Source organism: Hemitrygon akajei, chromosome 7, assembly GCF_048418815.1.
Source record: "Hemitrygon akajei chromosome 7, sHemAka1.3, whole genome shotgun sequence".
Classification (NCBI taxonomy): domain Eukaryota; kingdom Metazoa; phylum Chordata; class Chondrichthyes; order Myliobatiformes; family Dasyatidae; genus Hemitrygon; species Hemitrygon akajei.
This window is the reverse complement of record NC_133130.1, coordinates 28,490,774-28,507,477: the sequence shown is the minus strand read 5'-3', so window position 1 is coordinate 28,507,477 and position 16,704 is coordinate 28,490,774. Positions and strand designations below refer to the sequence as shown.

Genomic DNA, 16,704 nt, shown 5'->3' with positions numbered 1-16,704 from the left:
TTTTTTTGTTTCGTTTATATGATAGTTGTATCATTCATGATTTGGGAAGACTTAACTGTATTGTACTTATTGCTTGTGTATCCTTTTATGTTCATTTTAATTGTGTAATCCCAATAACTATGTATTAATCTTATCATGTTGATATTAATAAAAAGATTGAAAAAGAAGAGGCCACATAAGGGAAATGATTTACACCAAATTCCATTCCCTGTTTCAACCTTCACTTTCAGCTACACAGGATTAAATTTTCTCTCCACACGTTTTACTTCTAGGATCCATTCTGTTGCTTTTTATCCTCTACAGCCTCTCTCCAATGACTGTAGGTTGATCTTCGTAAAGCAGAAAGCAAAGTTACAGACCACCGCATTAAGCGTTATCCAACCAGTATATTAGATCATAAGATGTTGAAGCCCAATCTGGCCATTCAGCTCACTGAGTCAGTCCCGCCATTCCAACATGGCTGCTTTATTATCCCTCTCAACCCCATTCTCCTGCCTTCACCTGTAACCTTTGATGCCCTTACTAATCAAGAACCTATCAACCTCCGCTGTAAATATCCGAAGACTTGGCCTTCACACCCATCTGTGGCAATGAATTCTAAAGATTTACACCTCTGGCTTAAGAAATTTCTCCTCATCTCTGTTTTAAACTTCTGTCCTTGTATTCTGAAGCTGTGCCCTCTGGTCATAGACTCCCACACTATAGGAAACATGCTCTCTGCATCCATTTTATCAGTGCATTGTACTGACTCAGAAATATCCTGTGTATACAAGTCTTCCATTATTGTGCCATTTCAATAACCATGGAGAAGTTGTTGCTGTTTTCATAATTACCTGCTTTTTAGTAAACATGTGAGACTCTCTGAGTTAAGTTGCTGCATGATTACTTCTCTCAAAGTGGACAGCATTGAGAGCACTGTTAAAACTAAGGCCCATTCTTCTCTCCTCATACATTTATTATCAATCTTAAATTGCCCCAAAATCCAGCATGTGTTGTGAGCAAAACATAGAGAGGGCTCAGGATCATAGACTTTTGAAGGATATGGCAGAGCAGATGCAACCTGAAGAACAAAACATCATCCACGTTGTTTAAAAAGAGTGAAAGTGTTTGTTTAAATTGTGCACAATTGAAACGAGCTGATATTCAGAGGGATCTAGATGCCTTGGTGCAGCAATCACTGGAAATTAACAATCACCACAAAAAACTGTTGGGAGGGCAAACGGTGTGTTGTTCTTTATTGAAATAGGATTTGAGTAAAAGAGAAGTCTTGCTCCAATAATGTGGGGCCCTGGTAAAACCACTCTCCCTACCCATGGAAGGTTAATAAACCTTGGATAAGATTGATTCCTAGAATTGTGACCTGTCTTATGAGGAGCGATGACCTTATACTTCTACGTTTAGATTCATAAATCAGAGTATTAAGTACAGGAGTTGAGATGTTATGTTGAAATTGGTGAGGCCTAATTTGGAGTATTGTGTGCAGTTCTGAAAGATATCAATAGGATTGAAAGAGGGCAGAGAAAACTGATAAAGATGGTGCCAGGACTTGAAGACTTGAGTTAGAGGCAAAGGTTAATTAGACAAATGTTATATAAAAGGTTAGGACTTCATTCCCTAGACTGTAGAAGAATGAGGGGAAAATTGATAGAGGTATACAGAACTATGAGGAGTATAGAATAGGGTACATGCAAGCTGGCTTTTCCCACTGAGATTGGAACTAGAGGTCAAAAGTTTAGGGTAAACATGAAATGTTTAAGGGAACATAAGAGAGAACTTCTTCACTCAGAGTGTGGTGAGAGTGTGGAACAAGCTGCCAGTGTAAGTGGTGGGTGCAGGTTTGATTTCAGTGTTTGAGTGAAATTTGAATAGGTTCATAGATGGGAGGGATGTGGAGGGCTGCTGACCAGGTGCTGGTCAATTGGACTAGGCAGATTAATGTTTCGGCATGGACTAGATGGGCTAAAAGATCGGTTTCTGTGCTGCAGTGTTCTGTGGCTCCTTGACTATTAATTGAAGCAACAAAATTCTTAAAGGACCTGATAGGCAGATGTGGAGATGCTGGGTGCTCGTTATCTCAAAATAAGAGGTCAGCCTTTCAGGTCGGAGGTAAGAAGTTTGTGAAACTATTGGAATTCCAGAGAGGACTGTGGATGTTTAAATGGTTATAGATTTTTACATATTAAGGAAATTGAGCTATGATATGAAGTTAGCATGAGAAAATGATGCCGAGGTAAAAGATCAGCAGTAAATTTGTTCAATGATGTGACAAGCATGGGGGGGCAAACTAGCCATCTTGTCCTACCTCTTTGCCAATTAAAACTAGGCATCGTTTATAGTTCTGATTTTCTGTGTTATTTCAGATTTCCTGCATTCACAGCATTTAAAAAAAAATTTATAGTCTCTTGTGAATGTAGGTCGAGTTACTCCTATACTTGTTTATATAATTATTTAATCGTCTGCGTGGGTATAATTCATTTCTACCTCCTTTGTCCCTATTGTGCAGGTATATTTTTCCATGTTTTCTTTTTGACAGCTTAATATTGCCCTTCTTTGTCAACCATCCAAGCTGTAAATAAAACTCATTAAATCAGGTGTTCCCAACCTGGGGTTTACGAACCCCTCAGTTAATGATAAGGGTCCATGGCATATAAACAAGTGGAGAACCCCTCCCTTAACTGAATCTGGTTTTGCCTGTGCACCAACAAGTTATTTTTCTGATCCCTTCATACTACTCATTTGCCCTGATATTTTTAATCTAAACGCCCTTGACAGTAGAATAGTACCATTGAGGTTATCCTTCATTTGTTTTAATATTTTTGAATTTTCTTATCCCACTCCTCCCCCCCAGTAATGCAGCATTCCAGCTGAATTAGTATCTTGAAGCCATGAAAACCTTTGCTCTCTTTCAATAGTAAAAACTTCTCTTTCCAAGCAATATTGCTAAATTTATTTTTCGGAAAGCATAAGAATGACAGTAATTCGGGCAAAAAGTAAGACTCTTCTGCCAAAACCTATCTTGTTTTTGCTCAGCCTAACTGTTGTCAGCTGTATCATACCTGTCGGCAAATGAGGCTGCCATTTTAAGATCTTTTGTGCATAATGTCTACATTTTGCTTTCTCAGTGTAGTGCTTTGTTGCATGGCATATTCCACATATCTTATTTCTTGAAACCATTAATAATTAAAGAGTTTCCTGTTTGATTACTTATGAAGGTTTTACCTTTGCATGCACATGTGCAAATATTATATAGCACCCAAGAGAATGCTTAACTTTGTTAATGCTGATGGAGATATTTGCTGGATGTTCAAAACAGTTTCTAAAATAAATTATTTATGATGTATTAAAGCTCAAAACTTATCTACAATTCTTTACTTTCTGTCTAAGGTTTTTCTAAAAGGGGTTCCAGTGTTAGTCCCCTTTTTAAATACTAAGTTGCTTATTGATTCTATTGTCCTTTCTCCTCCTGATCCTGTTTTTTTTTAATTATTTATTAGCCACCATGAGAAATGAAGCACGTGGTGTGAAAGCAAGCTAATGTTACAGAAGCTAAAGCAGCCTGTGCTTATCACTTGATATATTCATTCATTTTCGTAATGCTATTGAGTTTAATGACCTGCTTCCTTCAGTTATAATGTCAAATCATAGAGCCTTTCATCCTAATTGGCACATGCCGACCATGATTTCCCATCTCGGCTCATGCCACTTTGCAAATTTGGCCCATATCCCTCCAGACCTTTCCCTTCCATGCACTCATTCTTGTACTTGCCTCAACCACTTTCTCTGCCAGCTCATTCCATATACTGAGCACTGAGTGAAACGGTTGTCCCTTAGACTCCTATTGAATCTCTTCCTTCTCACTTTAAGCCTGTGCCCTCTAGCTCTTGATTCCCCTGTCTCTGGGGAAAATAGACTCCACAGTGACCCTCTCCCTGTCCCTCATAATTTTATATATGTCTATAAAACCACCCCTTATTCTCCTATGCTCCAATCTGTTCAACCTCTGTATATAATTCAATCCCTTGAGTCTTAGCAACATCTTTATAAATCACTGCATTCTTTCCAGTTTAATGGCATCTTTCCCTTAACAGGGTGACCAAAACTGAGCCAAACATCTTGTAGAACTGTGATATAACATCCCAACGTCTGTACTCAAAGCACTGACTGATGAAGGCCAGAGTGCTAGAAGCCTTCTTCATCACTTTCTACCTGCAACTTCATTTTAAGGGACCATGTACTCTTACTCCTTGGTCCCCCTGTTCCACAGCTGTCCTCTGAGCCACGCCCTTCGCTGTGAAAACCCTCTCCTCATCTGTATTCCCAAAGTGCAACACCTGGCACTTATGCTAATTAAGCTCCATTTACCATATTCAGTCTACTTAACCAGCTGAAAATCAGTCTTGTAACCATACTCACTGTCAACAACTTATTTTAGTGTAAAACCTGTGAACCATGCCATACGTTCTCATCCAAATCATTGATGTAGATGACAAGTAACAAAGGGCCCAGCACTGACCCCTGGGAAATACAGCCAGTCAGGGCCTTGAGTCCAAAAACCAACTTTCCTCCATCAGCCTCTGTTTCTTACCATCAAGCCAATTCTTTTTATTTATTTATTGGGGTAGAGTGTGGAATAGGCCCTTCTGGTTCTTCAAGCCACACCACCCAGCAAGCCCTCAGATTTAATGCTAGTCTAATCAGGGTACAATTTCCAATGACAACTAACCGACCAACCAGTACATCTTCAGACTGTGGGAGGAAATCGGAACACCCGGAGGAAACCCACACAATCGTGAGCAGACGTACAAACTCCTTACTGGCAGCAGTGGGAATTGAACCTGGGTTGCTGGCACTGGAAAGCATTGTGCTGACTGCAGTGTTACCACCTATCCAGTCAGTTAGCTCTCCCTGGATCCTATGTGATCTAACTTGACAGAGAAGCGTACCATGCAGAAACTTATCGAAGGAGTCACTGAACTCTGTATAAGCCATGTCCACTGCCCTGCTCTCATTGACTTTTTTTTTAATAAAACTCAACCAGTTTCTGAGTTGTGATCTCCAAAACACAAAGCTGTGCTGACTATCTCCCATCAACCCCTGTCTTTCCAGATGCATGTATATCATACCTCAGAATCCTCTCCAGTAAGTTACTTTGCCACACACCCTTCTTAAATAAAAGTACTACATTAGGCACCATCCAGGCTGCTGACTCTTCACCCATCACTGATGATGATGTGGATATCACAACCACAATTTCTTTTCTTGCTTCCCAGGTAGTTGTAGAAAGGAAAGACGGCATAAGAATGTGACACATATTACTCCTTTCAATTGGAGTGAAGTAGGAAGCTTTGATGTCGTAGTACCACCCTGTACTTGTTTAATTATTCATTCTGTCTGTCTTTTCTCAAATATAGGATGTACTGGCCTGGAGGAACTTATTGGAATTGATCCATCTTTTGAAGAATTTCAGTCAACACTGTTCAGTGAAGCTTCCAAAGGTCTAGAGCGTAGTGTCCAGACTAAAGAAGTGAATGCCCAGCTCAATGAAAATATTTTGCGTTTCCTAACACGCTTATCTCCGTTCTTCATGCTAAAGCCTGCCCAGAAATGCCTTGAATGGCTTATTCACAGGTAACTCGAGTAACATAACTTCTATTGGGCAAGTTGGCTAAAGTTTTTTTTATCTTTGTGTTACTAAATGGAGTGACCTCTGACCATCCCCAACAGCACCCAGGAACAGGACTGAACCTAGGCTGCTATAGTGGTGAGGCAGCAGCTCCGCTTAGCTGTCCCAGCACATCAACCTTTCTAATTCCCATGATGTCCAGATGTGTATTGCTGGAAATACACAGCCCCCACAACCTCTCATGGTCCCAGAATATGTCATATACAATCAGAAAAGCTCACCAAAGCCTCTACTTTCTGAAGGGAGCTGGACTATGCACACCTATACTCACGTTCACCGTTCCCTTGAAGCTCCGTGGGTATGCAGCCATGCAGTAACTGAAAAACCCCCGTGCATGTATCCTTTGTTGCCACACAGCTTCAGCCAGAAAAAGTTTCCAAAATATGAAAGATTTTCTTCAGTGTACTGTATTTCATAATACCCTTCAATTAATGAATAAAATCAAAAGTATGTGATTTTTCAATTTTCATTCTAAATATTCTTCGTATTACTAAAACAACATCTAAAGTGCCTCACAGTTTTCAAGCTGTGTAAAAATTGCTCGATCAGAGCAGTGATTGGTCCACACAGCTGTAAAAAAAAAATTAGAAGGAATGTTGCTCGTGTCCTACAGATGCGTGGTAGAGAGCATCCTAACGTGCCACATCATTATATGGTGTGGAAACTGTGCTGTAGTGGTCAGGAAACCGCTACACCAGGTAGTCAAAACTGCCCAACAGTCTACCCACCATCAAGAGCACATATACAGAAAGGTGCTGGAAGAGGGTCAGTGACATAATGATCGATTCCACACACCCTGCTCATGGACTGTTTGTCCCACTGGCATCAAGATCCTCTCCAGGACCACCAGACTCACAAACAGTTGATCAACACCTCCACCCACTAACCCACCCCACCTTAACTCCCACTGCCCTGGCTTTATCATTTACCATCAGAGTCACCTTCTGCACAGACACTCCTGTGCCTCTTGTCACTTAATGGACATACAAATAATATATGTATCTAAGCTATCTTAAGTAATTTTTTTGTTATTGTGTTCTTTATCTTATTGTATTTTTTGTGCTGCATTGGATCTGGAGTAACAATTATTTTGTTCTCCTTTACAATTGTATACTGGAAGTGATATTAAACAATCTTGTATCTTGTCTAAAATGTATTGATCTATATTTTGTATGAACTCTGACCACAGTCCTTTAGGATAGAGAATTCAGAAGATTCCTGGCCCTCTGAGTGAAGAAATTTCTTCCCATCTTAATCCTAAATTGTCTACCCTTTATTCTTAAATTGTGATTCCTGGTCTCATCAATCAGGGGAACTTGCTTCCAGCATCAGCCTGTCAATTTCTGGAAGAAATTTTAGGTATTAATGAAATCCCTCGTATACTCTTGATAATGTAAACCTGGTCTACCCAATCTGGAACTTTTCCAGTGAATTTTCTCTGCAATCTCTCAAGGACATCCAGTTGTTAGCTATGGAGTCCAAAACTACACAATACACCAGATGCAGTCTCAGCCAAACATTTCAGTAAAATATCTGTACTCCTGTATTCAAGCCCTCTTGTAATCAAGGCCACATGCCATTTGACTTCCTAACTGCTTACTACACCTCCACGTTGGCTTTCAGTTTGTACACTGGGACTCACAGATCCTTAGAATAGCAAATATTAACAATGAATCAGTAGATTTTTTATCAAAGCAAGCTAAAACATTTTACTGAGTGATATTCTTTTGAATGACAAAATTCATTGTTTTGAAGACCTGAGAACTTTTTCCAGAAAGTGAACTAGAATACTGTGTTCTTACCTAGTATATGTATATCTTTTTAGGTTCCATATCCATCTGTATAATCATGATAGTTTGATTGGATGCATTCTTCCCTATCACGAAACAAAAGTGTTTGTGAGAGCCATTCAGCTTCTTAAACTCAAAGATGCAACTTATCGTTGGCACTGGCTACAGCGCATACAGGTAAATAATGTTCAAACTGTACAATTATAATATATGTGATACGCATATATTTTGGTTTAATGGATCATATAAATCACATAATTTTTTGTAGGAATTTCATTTTAAGTTTTGCTTTGGAAATTTTTTTAAAAATCCGGAAAAAAAAGTTGAACTCAGTGAGATTATTATAAAAATCGGAGCCCAAGATTTAACGTTGCATTTCTGTTGATTATTTATACAAAGCAGTTTTTAAATTGGCTAATGAAACTTATCTTTTGATTTCTAAAAAGGTATTTTATTAATGCATCTTGTATGGTTTAACAGGGCCAGTTTTTAATGACTCATTGATTTACCATGTTGTTTGGTGATTCAGTAAATGATTCACATTGAAATTATCACTGAAGAATCACTGACACAAAGGTTGGGGGTGTCGACACAAATGTTGGGGGTGTTGTGGATAGTGTGGAGGGCTGTCAGAGGTTACAGTGAGATATTAATAGGATGCAAAACTGGGCTGAAAAGTGGCAGATGGCATTCAATCCAGCTAAGTGTGAGGTGGTTCATTTTAGTAGGTCAAATATGATGGCAGAATATAGTATTAATGGTAAGACGCCTGGCAGTGTGAAGGAGAAGAAGGATCTTGGGGTCTGCGTCCATAGGACACTCAAAGCTGCTGTGCAGGTTGACTCTGTGGTTAAGAAGGCATATGGTGCATTGGCCTTCATCAACTGTGGGACTGAGTTAAAGAGCCGAAAGGTAATGTTACTGCTATGTAGGACCCTGGTCAGGCTCCACTTGGAGTACTGTGCTCAGTTCTGGTCACCTTACAGGAAGGACGTGGAAACTATTGAAAGGGTGCAGAGGAAATTTACAAGGTTGTTGCCTGGATCGGGGAGCATGCCTTATGAGAACAGGTTGAGTGAACTCGGCCTTTTCTCCTTGGAGTGGCGGAGGATGAGAGGTGACCTGATAGAGGTGTGTAAGGTGATGGGAGGCATTGATGGTGTGGATAGTCACAGAGTTTTTTTTCCCAGGGCTGAAATGGCTAGCACGAGAGGGCACTGTTTTAAGGTGCTTGGAAATAGGTACAGATACGCAGTGAGTGGTGAGTGCGTGGAATGGGCTGCCAGCGACGGTGGTGGAGGCGGAAATCGTAGGGTCTTTTAAGAGACTCCTGGATAGGTACATGGAGCTTAGAAAAATAGAGGGTTGTAGTAACCCTAGGTAATTTCTAAGGTAAGTACATGTTCAGCACAGCATTGTGAGCTGAAGGGCCTATATTGTGTTGTAGGTTTTCTATATATTCTTCTATGTTTTATAATCCCTCAAATGTGTGTCCCTATTAATTACATTCGCTTGAAGATGAGTGACTGGCATTTGACCCAGATGATTTAACTTTAAATTAAAGGGAGGTAGCGAGATTACTCTACAGGATATACAACTTATATACTTGAAATATAAATAAAAATTATGGGAAACATTCAGCGGGTCAGGCATCGTCTGCAGAAAAGAAGTAGTTAACTTTTTGGTTTGTGAATATTTCCAGCGTATTTCTACTTCAAATTATCAGCATCTTCTTTGTATTTTTTTTTTGATTTTGAAGACCTACATTCAGCAATTCAGAAATAGCATCTTCCCCACGGCCATTAGATTTCTGAATTTTCCATGAACACTACCTCTTCTTGTTGTTTTGCTGTTTATATATTTGTAATTTCTAGTAATTTTTTTCTTTGGGCTTTACTGTTGCCGCAAAGCAGTGATAACAATTCTGATTCTGGCCTTAGTTATTCTTGTACAGAAGGAATTACTACTAGATATGCTTTGGGTTTGCATTCAAATCGGGAAAGCGATGCATTAGGTGTGTAGACCATAAACCTTAAAACAGAGGAACAGAATTAGGCCATTTGGCCCATCAGGGTTGCCCTTCCATTCCACCAAGACTTTATGATCTCTCTCAACCCTGTTCCCCTGCCTTTTCCCTCTAACCTTTGACATGGATATTCTCTATTTAGCTGATGCAGCAGCAATATTGAAAACAAACATTCTAATAAAGAAGTTGCATTTTCCTTTGTCCCACAGAAACCAGGCGTCCCATTGGCAAGGAGCACTTTAATCACGCATTGTTACAAAGATCTGGACTTCATGGATTTTATTTGTAGTTTGGTAACCAAGGCAGTCAAGGTTTGTAAGTTCCAAGGATATCCAGATTTTAATGATTTTGTTCCACTTGTAATTTACTTTGAACATTTTTCCCTTTAAAATCTTTTCACATCAAAGCTATTGTCATGGGTAAAGCAAAGGATTCTTAGTGGCTCTGCAAGGTTTGTATCTGCATCAGAGATCTGCAGAAGGATGCTGTTGGGTTCAGTGCCTCATAGCTAAGGAAGAGTAAGTAGTTCCCATGGTTGCCACTTCTCTCTGTATCAATTGCTGGTTTTTGAATCTATATTTATGTAGGCACAGACTAGACTAGCATGTAATGTCCTCCATAATGTCCCCCATAAATGAAGAGTCCAGCATCCCAAATGAAGAACAGCCAAAAATTAATGATATATGCATGAGTTATTGGGAGAAATGTTGCCACATTTCGTGTATGAAACCCTCTGTTAATCAGCGTCAACCATGAATATTGCATCATAGCTCTCTACGTGATATGCAAGCCAGGGCAGTATGATATGAAGAGCAAGCTGTTGTCCATCCCAAAGGAATGGCAAAGACTGATACAGTTTGGTACCAGCAGTGTCAGAGGAGTTGCCAGTCAACATTGAATTCAACTTGAGACCACTTAGGAACTCCAGCTCTGGATTTTTCCTCAGGGTTTACTCCTGAAGCCTTCTCCATGAGTGGGTATAGCCACAAGGTAACGGAGGTTTGAGATCAGAGTTTTCCTTCTAGATGAACTGCTAACCGTGGCTGACGTGACCAATCTGTCAGAAACAACTGGTTTTAAGGCACCAGCAACCCCCTTTGCCCCTTCTCCTGTCAGTAGAAATGGTTCCACCGAGTTTACTAGCTAAACCACATGTGAAGGCCAGGAACTGGATTTGGTTGCAGAGGCTATTTGAGACGCATGCCATTGGGAGCATTCAATAGTTTGCGGGATTTTGTCTCCAACACCTCCCCTGGCTATGACAACCTTAAAGAATCACATTCTGCATGTCAAAAACGTTCTCATTTCAAGTAATTCTGATAGTTATTTATTTCACTTTTCCCTTAGGAATTTGCTGATTATCCCAACACTGCAGCACATTTGAGAGTCTTGTTTTCTTTCTATGCATCGACCATCGTTGGAGCATTAAGTGCTGCGGATAAAGTCACCGACCCCATCGTTGCTAAGTTGCTTCCATATATCCAGAAGGTAACTAATTTTGTCTGTGGATGAAGTTAATGCATAAGAGAAAGCATTGGTGTTCATCTTATAAAAACTTATGAATTTAGGTTGCTCACGAGTCAACCCTGCTCACTTCCTTGCATTGCAGAAGTTTGCAAGTAAAGCATTAATTTAATGAAGTATAGGTAGTATAATAAAGGACTGATGACCTAGTTGTTCTCCATAATACACTCAGCAACAATCAGGATCAAATAGATGACATAGCAGTCCTTGTTGCAGTGATATGTGTATGCACTGCTTGTTCACTTCTAACCTTTCATGCCTAGTGCTTCCATGCAAGCTCAGCTTTGTTCTTTTTGTGTCAGTGTTTTGGGGTAAATGGAATTCATGGTGCTTGTCTTACATTTTTTCAGGGACTGAAATCTTCATTAGCAGATTACAGAGCTGCTACGTACATGATAGTCTCTCAGCTTGCCGTGAAAGTTGTCTTGGAGTCTTCTCTGGTAAATACTCTAGCCCAGCAAATCTGTAAAATGCTTGCGAAGATCCCAGTTCTGATCCGAGAAGGATTAAGCTGCCTGATTATTTTACTGCAGCATCAGAAGAGTGAAAAGATTAGTCAAAAGTAAGTGCTTCATAGCTTTCATTTTGAGAGGAATTGTTTTAATACTTTTCTATAATGTTAAATTCTTGGGTTAGGGGTTTATGATACTATTTTAATATTGCTTTCTTGAAGTAGTAGTATTACAAATGGGTGGAGCGGTCAGTATACGTCTCTACCAAAGGAATAAGGCGCTCCTTTCCTCCGCTAGCCTGCAAGTCACCCTCGGGCAAGGTGTAGCACCTACTTAGACCTCTCCCCCATTCCCCCCCCCCCCCCCCCCCCCAATCTAGGTCACGTGCAGCCATGGGAGCAGGTGGTGGATGGTCGTATGAGCAGCTGGTGCATATCACAAGTCCTGGTTATGTGACCACTGATGCCAGGCAGACAATCTCTGAAGAGTATTGATCATGGCTGGGGTCACCTATCTTGTAAAGACACTGCCCAGAAGAAGGCAATGGCAAGCCACTTCTGTAGAAAAAATTGCCAAGAACAATCATGGTCACCACGATCACCCACGTCAAACGACACGGCACATAACGCATGAACAATTAGAACAAAAATTGTCTGTTAAAACAGTGCAAATTGCAGAAATTCCTGAGAGATGTGTTCAGAACACATTTTCAGAATGAAGTGCGTGCAGTGACTAAAATAGCCTATTTGTGAAACAGTTTAAATAGCATTGATGTCTTATTGAGAAATGTAACGTCGTTCAGATTGTTCCATTTATCAGCAAGCTGGTTAACGTTTCTACATTTTGAAGTTTCATATTCCTTCCTCAACCTCAGGCTCCAGCCTGGAGAATTCACCATTTAGCTAGATCCTAATGTAAAATAATTTTCTATCATGACCACAGTAGCATAGCAGTTAGCGCAGTGCTGTTACAGCTTGGGGTGTTCTGCAGTTCAGTGTTCAATCCTGACACTGATCTGTCAGGAGTCTCTGTATGTCCTGCCAGGGGAATGAGTGGGGTTTCTCCAGGTGCTCAGTTTCCTCCTGCAGTCTGGGTAGATCAGTTTGTCATTGTAAATTGTCCTGTGATTAGGTTAGGGTTAGTCGGGGTTGTGGGGTTGCTGGGACCATGTGGCTTGAAGGGCGGAAGGCCAATCCTCGCTGTACTGCTAAAGAAATAAATAAATACTTGGTCAGTTTGGAAGGAAGGGACACGCGTGTTAAGAATTTTAGACGCCCCAGTTTCTGATCATTGTGGTCTTTATTTTGCAGGACCTTTAATAATCTCTGTAATATCCCTGACCTTATCACGAATCTTCAAGCAATTGATGTTCAATATAAAGTTTCTCCCCTGCTCAGTCATCTTCTCCCCAATCTGATCCATTCCATCATCACAGGTACTGTTCTGGTTTGTGTTTAAAATGCACTCATTCTCGGATCCACAGACAGGCGTGGTGAAATCACACAGATATGGCTGTCACTTCTGCTGTTCTTGTTACTTTAGTTGTGTAGGGCACCTGCACAGAGCAACATAGCAGTTACATTACTGAAGTTAGTATTCAGAGACCTGGACTGTTCATTCAAAACCATGTCTTTTCATGCCGCAACAGCAATTGGATAATTTTAAATGATACAATTCCACCTTTATTTCAGTTACGGTGAATCCTTAATGGCCAAGTCAGTGTTAAGTAACACATTTGTCGTGGAAGGAAATTTCCATCCTTATCTTGTCTGTCCTATGTACAACTGAAGGTTCACTTTCCATTTGTCTGCAGTCTGCCTTCAGATCCTCATCCCTTTCTTTACCTTGGTCATTGATCCATTCTGGGCTATGACCTCTGGCTCGTCATTTCTACTTCATCTTACCCCCAACCCCCACTTTCTCCAACCACTCAGCAATGTCCTTGAACCTTACCCCAAGGAGGCAGCATGTTATTCTGCAATTACACATGTGACTCTCTGCTCCCACAGTAGTGTAATCCCCAGTAACTAGTGCTCTCTTGACTTTACCCATTCCACTATGTACAGCTGTTAAGGTTCCTGTTACACCCCAAGTGAACCCTTCTATTCAGAGCTGGCTGGAGTGCAAGATGTCTTTAAAGGGTCTCTTGAAAGTTCACTGGCTTTGTTAATTTTTTTTGCCAGGATGACCACCTTCTGAAACATACATTCAACCCAATGGATGGGCAAACTGTAATGATATCAGCTGTTCCACCTCAATCCAGTGCTCATGCTCCTCTCTCTGACAGTGCTTCCTATGCCCACGGTTCTCCAGAACACAAGAATTACACCAAAACTCTCACTTGGCAAAGTTTGTGCACTCTGGCCTGATGAGTCGTGCCATGCTTCTTTCTGTTCTGATGAGTTCACTTATAATTTATAAGAAATAAATAGAATTTAACTCTTTAAATATAAAATTTTGCTGTTGTCTCACAAAATATCACAATCCATCAGTACGAGAAGTTTATGCTTTTACAGAACCGACAGATTTTGCTCATTTTTGCAAGATCTGAGTCAACTGAGTTCAATTAATGATTTCTAATTGACTTCTGAATTAACCAGATGCCTGGCAGGAGCATGTACTGTTTCATTTTACAATGAAATCTACATGGTTAACTTTTGAACGAAATCAAGCAAATATTTCAGAATTGAAAGAACAAATAAGGTGATGTAACATACTGTCACAGGTCTTGAATGTCTTTAAGCATTTCACAAGTTCTAAATTTCTTTGAAGTGCTAGGGTCATTAAGCAGACAAAATGCAATTTTTTTTTGAACACTAAAATACTAAAAACAGGAATTGGTGATAATCTGTTGATCAGTTGATCTGACTGTTGGTGTGGTGCTTAATGTGGTGTTCTCTTGGACACTGAGAATATTCACAATCTTCTCCAAATATATTGTAGTGGTATGCAATGGAACAGTTATGATTATAGTTGCACATGAAAAATAGTATTTCTGATTGTGAGGCAAACCTTTTATAATAGAGTAGGATGTCAGTTTTATTTAACCGTGGTTTCATGACAAGATTGTAGAACAAGTATTGCCATTTCATTTTGCTTTTGAAAATTAGTTCTTTTAGGCAAAAAGTAGTATTCAATACCCTTTGTTTCAAAGGTTTAACTTTAAAGTAAAGACATTGTACATCTAAAGTTTATTAGAGATTTTACAGTTGTATGTAAAACTAACTGCTAAATCAACTCACAACAATTTAACTTAAAAGTAATACTTTAAGCTGTCATAATAAAACCAGAATACAGATCCTCTTCAGTTTAGAAATGGCCAACTTGCATAGAACTCATACTTTTGAGCATTTGAGAAACAGCAAGATGGTTTGACCATCTGTCACAGGGGAACTTGGCTTGTGATTAGCTCTCTAATATGCGAGCTGTTAAGTTTAGTTCACCCTGCCGTAACCTGTGGGGGCCCTGGTAGATGTTTAAAATACATGTTTACCAATGACTGTTAACAAATCTAGATGTGCAAGCCCACGTCCTCTGTATCTGGACATCCTTCAGGGGTGTTTTTGTTTACTTGATCTGAAACCATTAATTCTTCCCCAAGATTTGGTTCAACAAGCATGTCCATCTGCCAAAAGGTGTCAATCCTCATCCCAATCCAATGTCAATAGATGATGTTCCAATCTATTAACTATCACATCTTCTTCAGACAGTTAATTGATCATTGGGTTTCACCAAGATATTCTGCACTTCCGATTGTGTTGGCTTTTGGCAGAAGATATTATTCACTGACTTCTAATCAAATTATTTTTTTAATGCATAATTACAAAGCCACTGCAGTTACTCAATTAGACCACTCCCTTAATGGCTCCTAAACCCATGATGTCAATCACCAAGAAAGACAAAGCAGTAGTTGGACAGGAGCACTATCACTATTAGATTTTCTCCAAGATACGTACCATCCTGGTTTGGACATTGTCATGTCTGAATCCTGGAATCCCTCGCCGAAACAATACTGAGTATATCTTCACTAGAAGGACTGCAGTGGTTCATGAAGGTATGGTCGGATGGTTTTCTTTTATCCTTTTTGTATATTTTCCACAATTTATAATATTTTTTAACTAGAAGTTTATTTTGCTCTATCTTTCAAAAGCTCCAAGATTTCAGCTATGACTTTTAATCCCAACCCAATCATCACATGAGTCTTTAGAGCAGGGGTTCCCAACCTTGGGTCCATGGACCCTTCTGTTAGTGGTAACAATCCATGGCGTTAAAGTTGGAAACCCCTGCCGTAGAGAGGTGGCGTGTGCGTGCAAGCACACATACATACGCACAGACACACACGAGTTCTAGGAGTGAGAAAAGCATGAAATTAAAAAGTAGACAGTTACAGATTTTGGATATTTGAGGGGGCAAGAATGAAATTTTGGAAATAGTCAGCAAGTTGAACAGCATCAAAAGTTCCTGTTTCAAGTAATTGAGTCTTTATCAATGCAACAGGCTAAGCATTTTGTTACTCCTTAGTTAGATATATTCAGGTAAAAAATTTATTGAACCTGTTCATCACTCTTAAAATGATATGCCGTGACCAAGTTGTGAAAATCTGCCCCATGCTACTAAAATCTACCAGCTTTAGTAATTAACCTCTCAGCTCTCTACATTATTTTACTTGAAGCTTGAAAATGCTAAGAAGAGAATAAAGAAATGTCAGACTTGTTTCATTTTAAAAAACTTCCTTCCTAATCTGAATTTAGTTTCTAAAATAAGGAATGAATTATCTGTGTGCTTCATCCATTTGATCATTTTTTTAATCACTTCTTTGAACTTTTTATCCCCTGTGGCATTTAGTAGCCTAAAATGTTGCATGACTCATTGAATTATTTTGTTTCTCTTGCTGAAACAGCTGAAGAAGAGGAAAAAAGTCCTGGTGCACAAACACATTTCCAACTTCTAGAGGCTGTACTTCAGACTATTACACTGCAGGACAACTTGGACCAGACTACAGCCAAGTAAATATAGTTTACGTTTTGCTTCTTTGCTTTTTTTATGACTGGCATTTATTTTGAGATTGGACAAATGAATACTTTTGGTGATTGTTTTTCTCCCATTCATATTCATTCATTCTATTACATAGTGGGTTTTTTTGTTAGATTTTCTGCCCCACTTTTGGTTCTTCACACTATTTGACCTGCTTGCTCGTGCATAGTTTGGAATGCCGCCACTATTTTCAGA

General features: G+C 39.6%; 1 protein-coding gene across 1 annotated transcript in view; it reads left to right on the top strand.

The window, feature by feature from the left end:
- Positions 1-16,704, top strand: part of heatr1 (HEAT repeat containing 1) — a 103,539-nt gene that overhangs the window by 14,342 nt on the left and 72,493 nt on the right. Inside the window, exons 3-9 of the mRNA XM_073050569.1 lie at positions 5,412-5,628; positions 7,509-7,650; positions 9,709-9,810; positions 10,847-10,987; positions 11,374-11,585; positions 12,786-12,910; positions 16,376-16,481. Coding sequence (XP_072906670.1) covers positions 5,412-5,628; positions 7,509-7,650; positions 9,709-9,810; positions 10,847-10,987; positions 11,374-11,585; positions 12,786-12,910; positions 16,376-16,481 — 1,045 coding nt within the window. The remainder of the gene's footprint in view (positions 1-5,411; positions 5,629-7,508; positions 7,651-9,708; positions 9,811-10,846; positions 10,988-11,373; positions 11,586-12,785; positions 12,911-16,375; positions 16,482-16,704) is intronic.